Here is a 16,366-nt window from a genome sequence, read left to right as displayed (position 1 = left end):
AACCCCACAGCCTCACTGACGCTGGAGAGGAGACGCCAGCCCCTCCCATTGCACTGAGGTCCCCGCTGAGGGGGTCAGGTTTGAAATGCTGCTATGCTTAGCGCTCTCTGCCTTCTTCCCATCTTGGAGCAAACGCTTACAGCTCTGCTGTAGCTGCCCAGTCCTGAGGGGACAGAGCCTCAAACAATGGGAGACACTGGGGCTCAGCACCTCTTAGGATTGGGCCTGTAATGATTGAGAATACCTGTTAGTTCATCCAGAGATTGGGCTGCTGTCCCCTATGGGCCACCTACGAGGGCACCTTCCCCTCTAGCTTCCATGTCCCAAGCATGGGGTCGTAACCCCTCCCTGGGAGACCATTCCACAGCCTCACAGAGCCCACTGGTGGGAAGTTGGTTTAATTCTTGTGCTACCCACACCCTCAACAACTGCTGCCTTGCCTTGGGGATTACGCCCATCACAAAGCTGGAGCATGTTACGATGCACCTCCACAGCCGTGCCAGCTCCAGCTCCATATATCTGCACATGGAGACAGCTCTTTGCACCTTCCCTTGCAGCAGCTCCCTTCAGACCCTCAGCAACGGCGTTGCATGGCCTCCAATCTTCCCATATCTTCCTGTGAGCCAGGCCAGAACCCCACACTGAGTGTTACTGAATCTGAGCCGTGGAGGGCGGAGCTCTCCCCTCCCTGATCTGTGACATGATGGCTCTGCCCACGCAGCCTAGAAGGGCACTGGCCCTTTTGGGCAGCCATAAGATATCGCAGGCTCCTGGTGAATCCTTCTTGGTTCCCATTATTATTCCCAGATCTTATTAGTTTAGACTTTCCCACGCTGACTCTCATTGAGCAGCTACCTGTCTGTGTGTTCTCCAGTATCGATTTCTGTCCTCACTGGCATTTCCAGCTCTTCTCATTTTGGTTCCATCTGCCAATTGCATGAATGTGCTGTTTAGTCCCCACATCCAGATCATTAAGGGAGGGGTCAAGTAAGACTCGAGTTTATCCTGCCCCCTGCTAGACACTTCCCCATAGCTAATACAGTGCACTGGTCTTTGCCTTTTGCTTAAGATCATTCTACCAGTTTTAACTCCACTTGACCCTGTTCTTATCCCAGCCAAGGTTGTATTAATTCTGTAGGAATTTGTGATACAGCATCAGATCCTTTACAAAACCCCAATATACTACAGTTACTGCACTCCCATTAGCCACAGCCTTGGATTTTTTCTATCTGTTCCATCATTTTACTATTACAATTATTTATATTTATGGTAGCACCCAAAATATGCCGGCCGCTTCCAAACAAAGGAGCTGCAGTCTGTTCCAGTCATTCCTGTGTCCTCATTCATTTCAGCCCCTTCATTTATTAATGGGCCTACTTTTCTCTGCTGGGCTTTCCCCCTGCAATAGCTGTCAAATCTCTTATGTCTTGCAACACATTTTGGAATCACACATTCACTTTGCATTTCTGCTGCCCTGCCCCTGAGCGTTTCTGTCTGGTCACCTCCCCTTTATCCATTTCTTGTCTGTAGCTTTCTGAGCAGCCTCTCCTGAAGCCACACTGGTCACCGCCTGCCTCTTGCACTCCTCCATTTCAGAGGAGTCATGGTCTGTCACCCTTTAATTAAGATTCCCAGCCTTCTTGCCTTTGTTCCTTATTCATAAGGGCCCCAATCCTTCACTGCACACTCAGAGAGCTTTCAATGGGGGTTCTGGCTACACAAGGTAATTCCCCAAAATTTGCTTCCTGAAATCTGTAATTCTCCTTCATGAAAATGTACACAAATAGCTCATGATCACTGGTTCCAAGCTTTCCTTTTAGTCTCAGAGTCAGACAAACCCAAACTAGGGCACTTTCTCCTCAGGTTGGAATCTTTAGCTTAAGTTGGGCTATATTTGGTTGCTTAGATAAAATCTCACATGCATATAATATCTTTCATGCCCGGTGCCTTAAGAACTAAGGGCTTTTTCAGTCTCACTGCTCGCCAGCCCTAGTGACCTGTAGCAGATACCCACCCTCATTTCTCCCCTTATATCCTTGCTCACTGGAGTTCCCCACCATAGTCTTGCCAGGGCTTCCCTGCAGGACACTGATCAGAACCCAAAAGACTCCAAGGAGTGCTGAGGACACCAGAAGGAGGGAATTGCACTCAGATGTTTGTTGTTTTTCCATCACTGTGGGTGCTGTCTATGAGTAAAGTGTGTACACACATGTCTAAGAAGTTCCCTTGCAAAACCTGTGTTCCTTGCTTTACCTGTCACATAGTCCCCAAAGAGTTAAATTATAACCCAGAGCACCCATGGAGGATGGACTCCGGGGAGAGCATGCACAGGCTTGGCAGGTTCTCAGAGCCGAGGGCAATTGGACTGCAGGGTCCCATGGTGCCACGGATAGAGTCTGCACCCTGGCCATGTGCCAGAGAGGCCAGGACTAGAGCCAGTGCCTGGGCACTGCTCCGCCCCAGTTGGCTTACAAGCACGAGGGATCCAAAACAACCAACTGCTGAACATCCCCAGGGGGGCTCAGCCAGGGCAGTAAGTGAAAACAATGCTTCCCCAATGGCAGGGGAAGTATAAGTGGGATGTAACATTGGCAGGAGGACACTGGAGTTAAAAGCCCCTTGCTTGGTGAGACCCAACATAGGGCTTCCATGGCCACAAGGGGTTGGGAGCTTGCCCATGCGGCAGCAGGGGTGGGAGGCTTCTGTCTAGGTACTCTTCTCTCCCCCCACCACCCCATGCACAGAGGCTCACAGGGATGAGAGGGCTGTCTCTAGTTACCATAATTACTCACTGAGTGAAGGGTGAGAGAGAGGCAGAGCCACTGGGAGAAGGGCCCACAGGTACTGCAATTAGGGGAAACCTGAGATTCCTCCGACAGACAGGGCCACAAACCGACCTCTCTCTCCATTGTCCCTGGGCAGTTTAGCCTTCCCCTGGGGGCAGGCTGCTAGGCCTGCTGCTGGGCTGTACTGAGCAGGGAGTCAGTGCAGTCTGGATATCACAGCAAGGTCTGGGACACCCAGGGGTGCAGCTCCCAGCACAGTGCCAGAGATGGGTGGAGGAGGAGCAGGGACAATGGAGATTTTTCAAGATTTCCCTTTGATAAATCCACTCACCCCATCCATTAGCCCCTCCTACATCCCAGTGCATCTGCCATTTCCCCAGGGCTGTGCCCTGGTGCCCTGTGGAGCAATCTGCCATAGCCACCCCCTTCCCACAGCACAGCCTCCCCCCGGTCCCTTCCATTTCCTCAAGCACAGCACAATGCCAGCCAGGATTAAATGGCTCCCTCCCCAGCCCAGCACTCCCCCATCTCCCCCACACCGTGAAGCCCCCCACCTACCCCCTATTCCCTGCAGCACAGTGCATTGCCCCCCACTCCTCGAGGCTCAGGGCTGGGATCCCTCCTGCTGCGAAGGGCACTCAGTGACCTTCCTGGGAGAGCAAATTCCCCTCCTCTCACAGCACAAGCCCCAGGAAAAGAACAGAGACTAGAAAGCGCCTTTATTTGGAAAATGATCTTGGTGCCCCGTGCTCCCCAGGGGAGCCTGACAAACCTACCACATACCTGCCTGGGAGGCCCTAGCACTGTACAGTGGGGCACCAGGGCCCTGCACTGTCCTCCTCAGCCCTGGCCCTCACGCCTCCCACACCCCTGCCCCTGGCTATCATGCCCCTCTCTCTCTCACACACACACACAGGCTGGCAGAGCGGGGAGGGGAGGGAGACAGCAGGAACCCTCCTTCCATGAGTCATCTGCACCCCACATGGCCCTTATCCTGCTCACTGTAACCCAGGGGTAGGCAACCTATGGCACGCATGCCAAAGGCAGCATGCGACCTGATTTTCAGTGGCACTCACACTGCCCGGGTCCTGGCCACCAGTCCGGGGAGCTCTGCGTTTTAATTTAATTTCAAATGAAGTTTCTTAAACATTTTAAAAACCTTATTTACTTTACATACAACAATAGTTTAGTTATATATTATAGACTTATAGAGAGAGACCTTCTAAAAACGTTAAAATGTATGACTGGCACATGAAACCTTAAATTAGAGTGAATAAATGAAGACTCGGCACAGCACTTCTGAAAGGTTGCCAACCCCTGCTGTAACCTCATAGCCCCCCGCCTGGGTCTGCATTCCCCTCTGTGCCCCATGGACCTGCTGTGGCCCTCCTCCCTGTCACCGTAGCCTCCTCTCATCCGCATTCACCTCCAACCCATGCAGCGCGGCTGGGATCCTGCCCCGTGCCCGTAATCTGCCAGCCACCCTCCCACCTCCCCACGCTGTGTATCCCCCATCCCACACAGGCCTGCTGCGCTCCCACTGACACTGCCATCTGACAACCCTCCCTCGCCCCAGCCTGAACTCCCCCTCGCCTGCTGCAGAATCAGACGCCCCCATGCAATACCGGCCAGAATTCAGCACCCGGCTTCTTGGGAAACCCCCATTATAATTAACCACTGCCAGGCTGCCTCTGACGCTCCCACCTCTGGCCACGTGGCAGCCACACAGACCCCACTGCTAGCTGCATCCTGGAGCAGTTCATTACGTCACCCCCGCAGGCTGCAGCGCCCCATGGAGGCTTCCTGAGAACCCAGGGTGGAGTGAACGACGCCTTCGAGCCGCCCAGCTGGTGGGGGCTGTGTTTGGTTCACATTCATTCTCGAGCACAAGAAGCTCAAGTGCGCTGGTTGGCTGGTATGTCAAGGATGCGGGTCTGAGGACATCTCATCGTCCCAACAGCTACCGGTGGGGCGGCTCCTGCTTCTGTGGGTAAGACAGGTGCGCATGCTGCACGCGGAAAGGCCGCGGGCTGAGCAGGGGGATGTGTCCAATCAGACGCAGAGGGGAGCCCAGGCATGGGATGCTGGAGTGAGCCGGTGGCGACTGGCCTGAGCAAGAGGCCAGGGGAGGCAGGTTTCGGCTGGGAGGGGCAACGGGCACAGGGAACGGTATGATGGCGTCAGAGGGGACCAGCAGGGCAGGGGTGTAGCCATAGCGGAGCTGGAACATCTTGGGAGAGGCTGCGTTTTGCACCAGGGCAACTTGGGCTCGGGCTGGGCTCAGCGGGGCAGCTCGCTGCCCCTCGCAGCACGTGGGGAGCCACCTGGGCTGCTTCTCCTTCTGCAGGAGCTGCTCCAGTTTCTCCACCTGTGTCCTGCGGAGATGGGACAGCATCCGGCTCTGCTGAAAGAATTCCAGGAAGGCATCCAGGGGCAGCTCCCGGCCCAGGAACATCGCCACCTGCGCCTGTGGGGCACGGAGAATGGGATGTCAGCCTGGGGTGGGGGTGGGGAGCAGGAACACACAAATCTGGGAGGGCCCATGGGACCCCGGAGACCGACAGCAACAGTGAGCCAGAGAGCAGGCAAGAACCACGCAGAGCAGCAGGGGACCCCCAGGAACCCGATGGGACAGCCGTAGGAGAGGATGCTTTGGGGGTGAAATCCTGAAGTCAGTGGGGGTTTTGACATTGACTTCAGCAGAGTCAGGATTTCACCAATGGCACCTGCAGTCTCCCAAGAGGACGCAGGTGACACATGGCTCGGTGGCCAGCTCCACGCAGCTCCCATCGCTACTGACTGACAGTACTGCCAGTGGCACCGTGGCGCCGGGCCCAGAGTCAGAAGGGGCCCCAGCCAGCCCGATCCCCCAGCCGGCTAGGAAAGCCGCCCCTGCTCCGCCCCCGCCTCTTCCCACCCCTGCTGTGCCCCAGCCTCACCCCCATTCCACCCCTTCCCCTGAGGACTGCAGCAGGGGTCGGGCACACCCTGCACTCACTGGGCGGCAGTAAGTGGAGCGACCCAGCCCCAGCCCGCTCCGTGCTGCTGGCTCCCAGTTGCGCTGCTGGTGAGTTCTGGGGGGGCGGTTCCCCCCTGCCCCCCAAGTCCCAAGGCTGGGAGCCAGGGGAGCAGAGCGGAGCAGGCTGGGGCCAGGTCATTCCACTTGACAGAACAAGGAGTAATAGTCTCAAGTTGCAGTGGGGGAGGTTTAGGTTGGATATTAGGAAAAACTTTTCACGAGGTGGGTGGTGAAGCACTGGAATGGGTTACCTAGGGAGGTGGTGGAATCTCCATCCTTAGAGGTGTTTAAAGCTCGGCTTGACAAAGCCTTGGCTGGGATGATTTAGTTGGGGTTGGTCCTGCTTTGAGCAGGGGATTGGACTAGATACTTCCTGAGGTCCCTTCTAACCCTAATATTCTATGATTCTATGATTCCTGCTGTCCCGTGAGTGTGCCCCAACCCTGGCCCCAATCCGCTCTGCTCTGCCACTCGTGCTGGGGGGCGGTTTCCCCCCGTGTCCCCCAAGCCTGGGGAGGAGATGGGGCAGTGGGGAAGCGGGGACAGGAGGGAAGAGGCATGGGGGAAGGAAGGGGGTGGGATGAGGAGGAGATGGAGCAGTGGGGAAGGGGCATGGGATGGGGAAGAGAAGGAGCTGGGGGAAGCGGGGGCAGGGAAGCTGGAGCCCAGCATGCGGCATCCCCTTGGCAGAAGCTGGGGCTCCCCTGTTAAGCAGGCCCATCAAACCCTTACCCTGACAAGCCACACCTCCCCTACATCTGTACCACCCCGATGAGCCCCCCCCAGACACCCTCCCCACTGAGCCCCAACCACCTGCACCTGGACCCCCACCCAAATGAACCCCACCTACCCTGCACCTAGACCCCCCCGCTGAGCCCCAAACACCTTCACCTGGATCCCCTGCAGAGTCCCATTGCCCCTGCACCTGGAACCCCCCAATGAGCTTCTGTGCATCCAGATCCCCCACTGAGCCACCCGCACCCAGATTGCCCCACAGAGAACTCTCCTACCCCCACCTGGATCCCCCCACACTAAGTCCCTCTGCACTAGGATCCTGCTGCCGGGCTGAGCCTGCTCACCCACACCTGGTGCGCCTGGCACATGGGGGTTTCTGGGGCAGGCCTGGCCCTTGCACTGTGTCAGCCTCATTGCCGAGTCCCTGTCCCGGGGTGGGGTGGGGGGAGGCTGAAGGGGAATCTCCCACCTCCATGCAACCAATGGCCTGTGCTCCCCACTGCCATGTTGGAGCCTCCACATTTATTTATTGACAAATAAAATTTGCAGAATTTTAAATTTTTTGGTGCAAAATCCCCATAAGAATATAGGGTGCTGTGCAGCTGTGATGGTGGGTCTGTGAGGAAGGGGGTGGGCAGTGGGGAGGTCTACGGGTGGGGGGGCGCTGGGCGAGCAGTGTGGTGTGCAGGGTGCTGTGCAGTTGTGGTGGGAGGCCAGCGGGGGAGGTCTCTGGGAGGGGTGGGGGCTGGGCATAGAGATCTGTGGTGGAGGTCTCTGGGCGAGGGGGCGCTGGGCATAAGGGTGGGGCACTGGGCATGGGGGCGGTGTGGAGCGGGCTCGCCCTCCAGGGGAAGGGACATGCTGGCAGCACAGGGCTGGGCAGGCCAGTGTGCGTCTGGCAGCTGCAGGTTTGTAAACAGTGCCCTCCTGCTGGGCTGCGCAGAGTGGGGCTGCTCCCGCCAGCTGTGCCTCATTGTCCAGAGTGAAGGGCGGGCTGGAGGCACTGACCATCCCACCCCCCTGCACCTTGCCCCAGGGGGGCCCACAAATATGTTTGGCGCCGGGCCCACAAAAAGTGAATCCAGCCCTGCTGACCGAGACGTCCCAGGGACTGAGTGGGGGGAAGCGGAGTAGCTACAAGGTGACCAGTCAGGCAGGTCAATGGCAAAGCAGGTCCTGCAAACTCACCTCCGACTCCGCCTCTGCTGCATCCAGAGCAGCTTGGAGCTGGCTCAGGGCGCTCTGCGGGCTCCACTTCCTCAGGCAGGTCTCTGCTTGGGGGGAGAGCAGCTTCAGCCAGGGGCATACAAACGAACCCGGCCCTGCAATGGAGCCTCCAGCCACCCCCCTCCGGCCAGTCCAAGGAGAGGCCTCCGACCCCATCGCCCAGCCATGGTCCTGCCCTTGGGGGACCGTCACTTGCTGAGCCAAAAGCTCCTCCCCCAATGGCTATCAAGGCAGGGCCCAGCCAGTGAGTGAGAGGCCAGAGCCGGCTCCCCCTCCGCATCCCAAAGCCAGAGCCTGGGGACAGCAGCCCCCACTGACACAGGGTGGCTCCACTCACCCACTCGCTGCTGCTTTTCCTGACACGCCTCCCTTGTCTCCCGCAGCTCCTGGTACTTTATGGCCAGTGAGGCTTTGCTGTTCTCCAGCCGCGGCTGCAGGGACAGGTTCTCCTTGGCCAGGGCGTAGTTCGAAGCCAGGCACGTTTCCCGCTCCAGCTGCAAGCTCTGAAACTGCAGGGACATCATAGCTCAGAACTAGCATCCCGGGCAGAGCTAGCCACCCCTCAACTGCATTGCCAATGCCACCTGCAGGGCCTAACCCCGCCCTCCAGAAAACACCCCTCAGCACACTGCCAGCCCCACATCTCTCTTCTAACACCGGCCCATCACAGCTCAGTCCTCCCCAGAGAGCCCCCCAATTCACTCAGCCAGCCAAGTACAGAGGGTGTTAACCAGAGCAGCCAGCTCCTCATCAAAATAAGACCTTTTACCAGCTCCGCCTCTCAGTACCATTCTGCTCCCTCCACCCCGGCTTCCCCAGAAGCAGTAGGGGGGGAAGAGTTCCTGGCGAGAGGCTGCAGCTGCATTAAAATCCAGCCACACAGGTAGGAGCCCCACACACCAACTGGCCTGGGGGAAATTACACAAAAACTCCACACATCTTGAATGAGCCAGACAGCTTCTCTGAGGGCTAAACAGGCTAACACCGGTATTCCCCCCACCCACAGGCACGAGCCAACCACTGAGACGGGTTTGCTTTCTGACAGGCCCGGGGAAGAGATGCTGGAAAACAGGCTGAGAAAGACTAAAAATAATCTGACCTGATTCCCCAGGAACATATCCCAGCATGTCAGAGCCTAACAAACCTTCACAATTAATTCTAGTGGCACTAGCATTCCTGCGCAGAGCCTGGAAAGTGAACTGGCCATCTACTAGCCAGGGGTCTGACGGTCAGAAGAGGGAAGGGAACGACCTGCAGGGTCAAGGGGAAACGCCCTGGGCAGCAGCCCAGCTTCCCTGTTCGCCCAGTGGCTGGTGCTGGGATTTCTAGCAGGATGTCAGCCCCAGACCATGCTGAGGCTCCACTTTTCCTGTCATCCTCTGGCTCAGATAAATTGTGTCTGATTACAGCAACTCCTCACTTAAAGTCGTCCCGGTTAACGTTGTTTAGTTGTTATGTTGCTGATCAATTAGCGAACATGCTCGTTTAAAGTTGTGTAATGCTCCCTTCCAACGTTGTTTGGCAGCCACCTGCTTTGTCCACTGCTTGCAGGAAGATCAGCCCGTTGCAGCTAGCTGGTGGGGGCTTGGAACCAGGGTGGACCAGCAGCCCCCCCATCAGCTCCCCACTCCCCTAAGTTCCCTGTGCTGCAGCCGCCCATTAGGCTAGCAATCGGCAGTTCAGCTGTCCCTCCCCCCACTGCCATGTGCTGCTCCTGCCCTCTGCCTTGAAGCTGCTCCCTGAGACTCCTGCTTGATGTGCGGGGGGGAGGGGAGGAAGAGGGGGGCTGTCAGGGTGTCCCCCTCCCCCTGCACCCCGCTTACCCCATCTTCCATAGAGCAGGGGGGACACACAACAGGGCTCAGGACAGAGGGAGCTTGCTGGCAGCAGCAACTGTGGTCTCAGCAAGCTGATCTAATTAACAAGGCAGTGTACTTAAAGGGGAAATGCGCATCTCTCTCTCTCTCACACACACACACACACACACACACACACACACACACACACACACACACACAGTGTGTGTCTGTCTGCCATGCTCTCTCCATTCCTGCTGCCTTGTAGACTGAGAGAGTTAACCCTTGAGGGCTCAGCCAATTGCTAGTTCATCATTTAGCAGTAAGGCATTCCCTGGAAAATATCCCACCCTCTTATTCCTCCACCTCAACCAAGCTTCACAATCATCATCACTGTGTACCAGTATTAAATTGTTTGTTTAAAACTTATACTGTGTGTGTGTGTATATATATATATATAATATAGTCTTGTCTGGTGAAAAAAATTCCCTGGAACCTAACCCCCTCATTTACATTAATTCTTATGGGGAAATGGGAATCACTTAACATCGTTTCACTTAAAGTCGCATTTTTCAGGAACATAACTACAACGTTAAGTGAGGAGTTACTGTAATTTGAGGCACTCCCACTTCCCCCTCAGCTGCTTGAAGGTAAAAGGAGATTCTTGTCTTGTCCCCCACAACTTGTCAGAGCCTCCTGGCTGATGTTACAGGGGGTCAGTCTCCATTGCACTGTCTGTTTCAAGGGGTAGAGAGGCAGCTGCTACTCCCAGCCCCCATTTCTCTACCCTGAGTAACTCCAGCATCTGCCTCTGTAGCTTTCCCAAGCAGCAGCAGCAGAGTGAAACTGAGTCGGTTCTGGTTATAGTCACTGATGCCCAAACGGTTCTGAACAACCACTGCATAACTGACTAATCTGCAACTGCCTGGCAAAGCTCAGAGCAGCAGCAGAGGCACTAGAGCTGACTGCAGCCCTGCACTGGTTGTCTTTGGAAGGTTTTCTTCACAACCATAAAGACCTTCATTTGTCAGTTACTGAAAGCTTAAACTCTGCAGAAATAGATGGTGCAGGCCTCCAAACTCACCAGGGAGACATTCCACTCGCTGCAAGCATGGACCCTAGGAATTCTTCAAGCCCTGATGTAATGGGGACAAGTTAACATTTCCCAAACAACCTGAACTTTGGGAATATTCTGGTGTTGGAATATCTGAGCTTGCAGACTTAACATTGCATTAGTACCACCTGCAAGGACATTAAACGCAGGTGCTTGGCTGCTGGACACTAACCCTCCCTGGAACTGACATGCCATGTCTCTGCAGTTGTTGGTGGCAGCCTAGGAATTATTACTCAGCTGGGCTGGGGGGAGGATATTGGGTGAGGAATTGCTTTTCCTGTCTGTCCTAGAAGCCATGTGATGGGCATGAGGATTTGCTGGTGCATTCTGTCAGCACCTTCTGGGGACAATTTCTTTGGCGGTAATTCCTCAAGGCACTACACTCTGGCCAGAAAGCCAACAAAGCGCAGACAGAAAGATCCACACAGCACTTCCTCTGGGGTTGTTTTAAGTGATACCCCCACCGTACCAAAGGGTGGGGAGGAACTGGCTTTGGGAAAGAGGCTAATTAATCACTGGAACAATGTACCAAGGGTCATGGTGGGTTCTCCAACACTGGCAATTAGAAAAACCTCCAATCTCGATTTAACAACGGATCTGCAACAGGAATTATTTGGGGCAGGTCTCTGGCCTGTGTAATACAGAAGGTCAAACTAGCGGGTCACAATGGTCCCATCTGGCCTTGGAACCTATGATCTAGATCAGCAGTTCTCAAACTTTAGCAGCCCAAGGACCCCCATTTTGATTTAAAATTTTTGCAGCCCCCCCGACCCATGCTCAGCCCCAGACCCTGCCTCCACTCCAGTCCTCCCTCAAGGCCCCACCTCTGCCCCTTCTCTTTCCACCCCTTCCCCGAACGTGCCCTGTCCCTCCCAGCACCTCCTGCACGCCACTGAACAGCTGTTTCGTGGCATGAAGGAGGCACTGGGAGGGATGGGGAGGAGTTGATCAGCGGGGCCGGTAGCCCTGGACATGACTCGTGGACCCCCTGGAGTACCCTCACGTTGATCTATATATTTAAAAAAAAAGGGCAAGAAGGTCTCTGGAGGGGAACACTGGCTTTGGGAGAGGGATTCCTTTTCTCCCTTCACACCTAGGCTTTTTTCCCATGCTGACCCAGGCCTACAATTTTGGATATTTTGCTGGTCTAGCCGGAGATGATGGGGAGAACTTTGGACCATGGCGACTCTTCCTGCCTAATTACCCAGCCCAAGGCAAGCTCCCTTGGTAGTGCCAATCCTCACCATGGCCTCCATTAGCTTTTTAGCACTATGAGTAGTCAGGGTGGCTAATAGAAAGTCCATCTCTTTGGAACAAGTTACTGTATCTAGTAATGACTTCAGACCAATTCCCACAGCTCCCCATGCTCCTACCCGGTAATTAGCAAATCTTTAGGTGACAAAGTCAACACTGTAAATCTCCCAGACTGAAACTCAATTCCAAATGACAGAGAAGGACCTTGTTGATATGGAAGCACAGGAAGTATCAAGACACTAACTGGAGTCTAAATTAAAGGTAATTCCTCACTACCTTGGAATATACCAAATCGAGAAGATTGTAGCAAGAATATTGGATTTGGATTTGGTATCTGGGTGGGGAGCTTCTAACTCTCCCTGTTATTAAATTCTTTGCTAAACTGTAATCTTCTCCTCTGGCTATCTAAGATTTTCAAGATATCCAATAAAGGTTCTGCACTGAAACCTTTAGACAAATCTATTCTCTCTCCATCCTATTATTGTAACATTTACACATTTTTTGAGATAAAGAGTATGGTCATAGTCAAGAAAAAGATGGAAACATTATGTATGATAACAAGCAAATATCTTTCCAAATATATCTAAAGCCACCCACGCTAGACGTAAACAACTATTTTTGCTTAAGGATGCTTTTGATTTCTTGCCCTCCTTTCTCTTCCCTGCCAAGCTTGGATTAATCAAAGATCAAAAACATTACACGTCTTCTGAGTATGACAATGAGAAAAACTTTCTGGGTTCCATTAGCTCCCATTAAGAAGGATCAAATAATAAAAAAGTAGACAACTGACTAATCTCATCTCTATTTAACAATTAGTCTTGTATCAATTTGAGCAAATTCAACTGCTTTTTTGAGACTTATGTAAGATTTTTTTTAAACGAGTTTCGAATGATTTTTCCTTGTTATCCTTCGATAAGTTCTTGCCTGAGGACTTATCTCCGAAGATAAAATGTATTCAAGTAAAGTTTGTACGAAGATCAATATCGCAGGAATTCTTGGTCATTGATTACGAATTAAATAAAAGGCAAAGGCCCTCATTGATATAACTTCGATGTTGAAAATTAAACCACAGCACACTCAGGAAATGAAAGCGTCACGGGTCTCAGAGCCCACACAGCACATCCTGTGCAGCTTGAAGTAAATGTTTAACAGCCTACCTAGAAACCAAAAATACTCCCTATGTGTAATATGGGTGAAGCGACAATGTTTGAGAGTGCAGACTTCTGCATTTCTTGGCCTGAGCATGTTTCCATTTGTAACATTAATACAGGTTCTGCATTTCACTGGTATATTATTGACTGAGAACACTATCTGGGCTAGTCACGCCGGGAAGAAACTCAAGGCCCAATACAGCATCAGCTCCCCCAACATCTCCAGCATGACCAGGAAGAGATATGAGGCAGTAGGTACTGGTTACTGTGGGGAGACAAGTCTATGTATGAAGGAAGAAAAGGGCTCTACGCTCCCACAGCTGGTATTCCCCTCTGTTGGTCTCCTACCTCTTCTTCTTAACCCAGGTCCCGGGGATGCCAGATCCTGAGCCTTGCAGGACAATTCTCCCCATGGAAATGCCGGCTGCATGTGGTCTGCCTCCCTCCCCTCCTGGCAGCTGCCCTAGCCTGGCACTCACTATGGCACAAGACCAACAGCAGCAGTGCTAAGTGGTGGCAGAGGGATCGGCTCTTAGAGGAGGCTGAGGAGGAAAGCATGGTGCCTAACAAGGCCCGGGATCTGGCCTGGGGCAGAGGAGGTGAGAGATTTGGGAAGCCACCTCTAAGTTGCCAAATAGGAGCAGACAAAAAGCCCCCCCCCCCCCCGGACTCCCCCACGCCCAGACCAGGGGAGGACGGGAGCAGCTGGGGGTGAGTTTACAGGCTAGGCGCTAGGGGCTGGTCGAGGGGCTGAGTGGGAGGAGTGTTTGGACCCACTAAGCTCAGGGGGGGGTCCCCGCAGCCGTGTGCTCACCCCAGCAGTGCCTTGAGAGGCTCAGCCAGGCCTTGCCACAGGGCCCGCCCGGGAGACTGCCAGGGAAATACGAAGGATGCTGGTGTTGTTTACATTAAATGAGTCTTGTCACCATTTCCCCCCTGGCTGACCCTTGCAGACAGAGTGTTGGGGAGCCCAGCCTAGCCCCCAACCCCCATCGCCTGGGTAAGGGGCCGCAGTGCAGACCCTCACAGCACCTGCCTGTCTGCCAGCCAGGTGTGATCTCACCTTCATCCCCACAGCATCTGAGCCCCACAAGGGACCACCTGTAGCGGTGCACCCCCGCCCCTTCCCATGGTCAGCTACAGGTCAGGGGCAGTCCCAGCGTGTGGCCAGGCCAAGCCGGGGGAAGAGGGATGGCTCACGGAGAATGGTGGGCACAGCAGGGAGAGCCCTGGAGAGGGGGGGCTGAGGGTGGGGAAAGGTGGGATGCAGGGGGATGGAGGAAGGCACTGGGGTGGGGGACAGGCTGACAGCTGAGGGGGAATTATCAGGAGGACAGGGCATGTAGGGGAAGGAGCCAGGGGGACATATGGGGGAAGGGGGACAGGCTGTGGGGGGGAGGATCCCAGGGGGCTGGAGGGAGATGAGGGAAGGAGCCAGGTGATGGGCGGAAGGAGCCCAGAGGGATAGAGGGTGATGGGGCACGGGAGGAAAGGAGCCAGGGGGATGGTGGGGTGGAGGGGAACAGGGTGCAGAGGGGGAAGGAGCTGGGGGGATGGGGGGGGACAGGGCATGGGAGGAAAGGATCCCGGGGGGAAGAAGGGGGACGGGGCTGGGGGCGGGCGGGAGGAAGGAGCCCGAGGGGAGGGACGGGGGCAAAGTACCGGGTAATGAAGCCGGGAGGATGACGGGGTGAAGCACCGGGGAAAAGATCTGGGGGGATGGAGGGGGACAGGGCATAGGAAAGGAGCCCAGGGGGATGGGGCACAGGGGGGGGAAGGAGCCCGGGGATGGGGCACGGGGGGGGGGGCAAAGTACCAGGGGAAAGGAGCCAGGGGGATGGTGGGGTGGAGGGGAACAGGGTGCGGGGGGGGAGAAGGAGCTGGGGGGATGGGGGGGGACAGGGCATGGGAGGAAAGGATCCCGGGGGGAAGAAGGGGGACGGGGCTGGGGGCGGGCGGGAGGAAGGAGCCCGAGGGGAGGGACGGGGGCAAAGTACCGGGTAATGGAGCCGGGAGGATAACGGGGTGAAGCACCGGGGAAAAGATCTGGGGGGATGGAGGGGGACGGGACGCTGGGAGGGGGAGGACGAGGGAAGGAGCCGGGGGGATAGAGGGGGACGAGAGAAGGAACGGGGAGGGGGGTGGAGGGGAGGGCGCAGGCGGAGGGAAGCACCGGGCAAAGGATCCGGGGAGACGGGCGGCACCAGCCGGTGCCCGGCCCCACCGCTGCAGCCCCAGCCCCGCCCGGTCCCGCTACCTTCCTGCTCATGCTCAGCCGCACGATGCGCTTCAGCTGCGGCTCGTCCTGCAGCAGGCCGCGGAGCTGCGCGGTGCTGAGCCCCGGGGAGCCGGGCTCGGCCGCCCGCGCGCCCCTGCCCCGGTACATGCCGCCCGCCGCCCCGAGCCGTCCGCTGGGAGCGGGCTGCTACCGCACCGACCCGGCCCGCCAGGGGGCGCCGCGGGGGCTCTTAAAGGGGCCGCGCCCCTGTGGGCGGGCACTGCTGGGGCGAGCGCAGCAAGGAGTCCCTGTGCGCCGGGACCGGGGGCTCGCTCCCCAGTGCTGCCTGGGTAGCAGGTGCCATCGCCCCCTTCATACATGGAGCAGCCCCGGGGCTGCCAGGGCTTCAGGGGCAGCTCAGCCCGGCTGCTGGGAGGCCACGGGACCGTGCGCCGGTGATCGGGTGCAGGGCCCAGGACTCCTGGGCTCTATGGCTGGCCGGGCAGGTCGGCATGCACCTGCCTTCCCCTCTGCCTTGCGGTGAGGGTAGTGCCTGAAGCTGTCCCTCTGGAAGGGCTCCACCTGTCTCCGTTTTCTAGCTCTGTGACACTAAAGGGACATGTTTAAGGTTGCAGAGTGGAGAACTCAAAAGTCAGGAAATGCCAGAATTACAGCTTAGATCCCCTGCACTGAGTGAGACAGGAGCCCGTGGAAACTAAGATGGGGTGCTGTCATCAAGGAGTGGGTCGTAATGCACAACAGGGCAGAGTCAAGGTTGCCCAAGCAGCCATAAACCTGGCCTTTCCTAAGGCTTGACTGCTTGACTCTGCAACTGGAACATTTTTTTCATGTAGGGGTTTGTGTGCAATTTCTTGGGGAGTCTGAAAAAAGAGAGAAATATATTCTGTTATGTGCAATTCGGTGTCATCAGCGTATCATGTGTCACCAGTAGGGCTCCAGCCCAGAGCCTTCAGCAATGACTTACACCACTTGAGCAGAAGGCTGTTATCCCTGGGGGAGGAGAGTGGGGACGGGCTGCGCCCCTGTGGGCGGGCACTGCTGTGTA

The 16,366-nt window shown here is 55.9% G+C and overlaps 1 protein-coding gene across 1 annotated transcript; it reads right to left on the bottom strand.

Annotated features, from left to right (window-relative positions):
* Window positions 1-4,725: 4,725 nt before the first annotated feature.
* Window positions 4,726-15,468, bottom strand: VPS37D (VPS37D subunit of ESCRT-I). Its single transcript, XM_065418483.1, has 4 exons — window positions 15,340-15,468; window positions 8,105-8,276; window positions 7,729-7,811; window positions 4,726-5,253 (listed from the first exon to the last, which is right to left on the bottom strand). Exons 1-4 carry the CDS (start codon window positions 15,466-15,468, stop codon window positions 4,747-4,749), a joined length of 891 nt encoding a protein of 296 aa, XP_065274555.1. The 3' UTR covers window positions 4,726-4,746.
* Between the last annotated feature and the right edge of the window lie 898 nt (window positions 15,469-16,366).

Source organism: Emys orbicularis, chromosome 17, assembly GCF_028017835.1.
Source record: "Emys orbicularis isolate rEmyOrb1 chromosome 17, rEmyOrb1.hap1, whole genome shotgun sequence".
NCBI classification, from domain to species: Eukaryota; Metazoa; Chordata; order Testudines; family Emydidae; genus Emys; species Emys orbicularis.
This window is presented reverse-complemented; position numbering and strand designations above follow the sequence as displayed.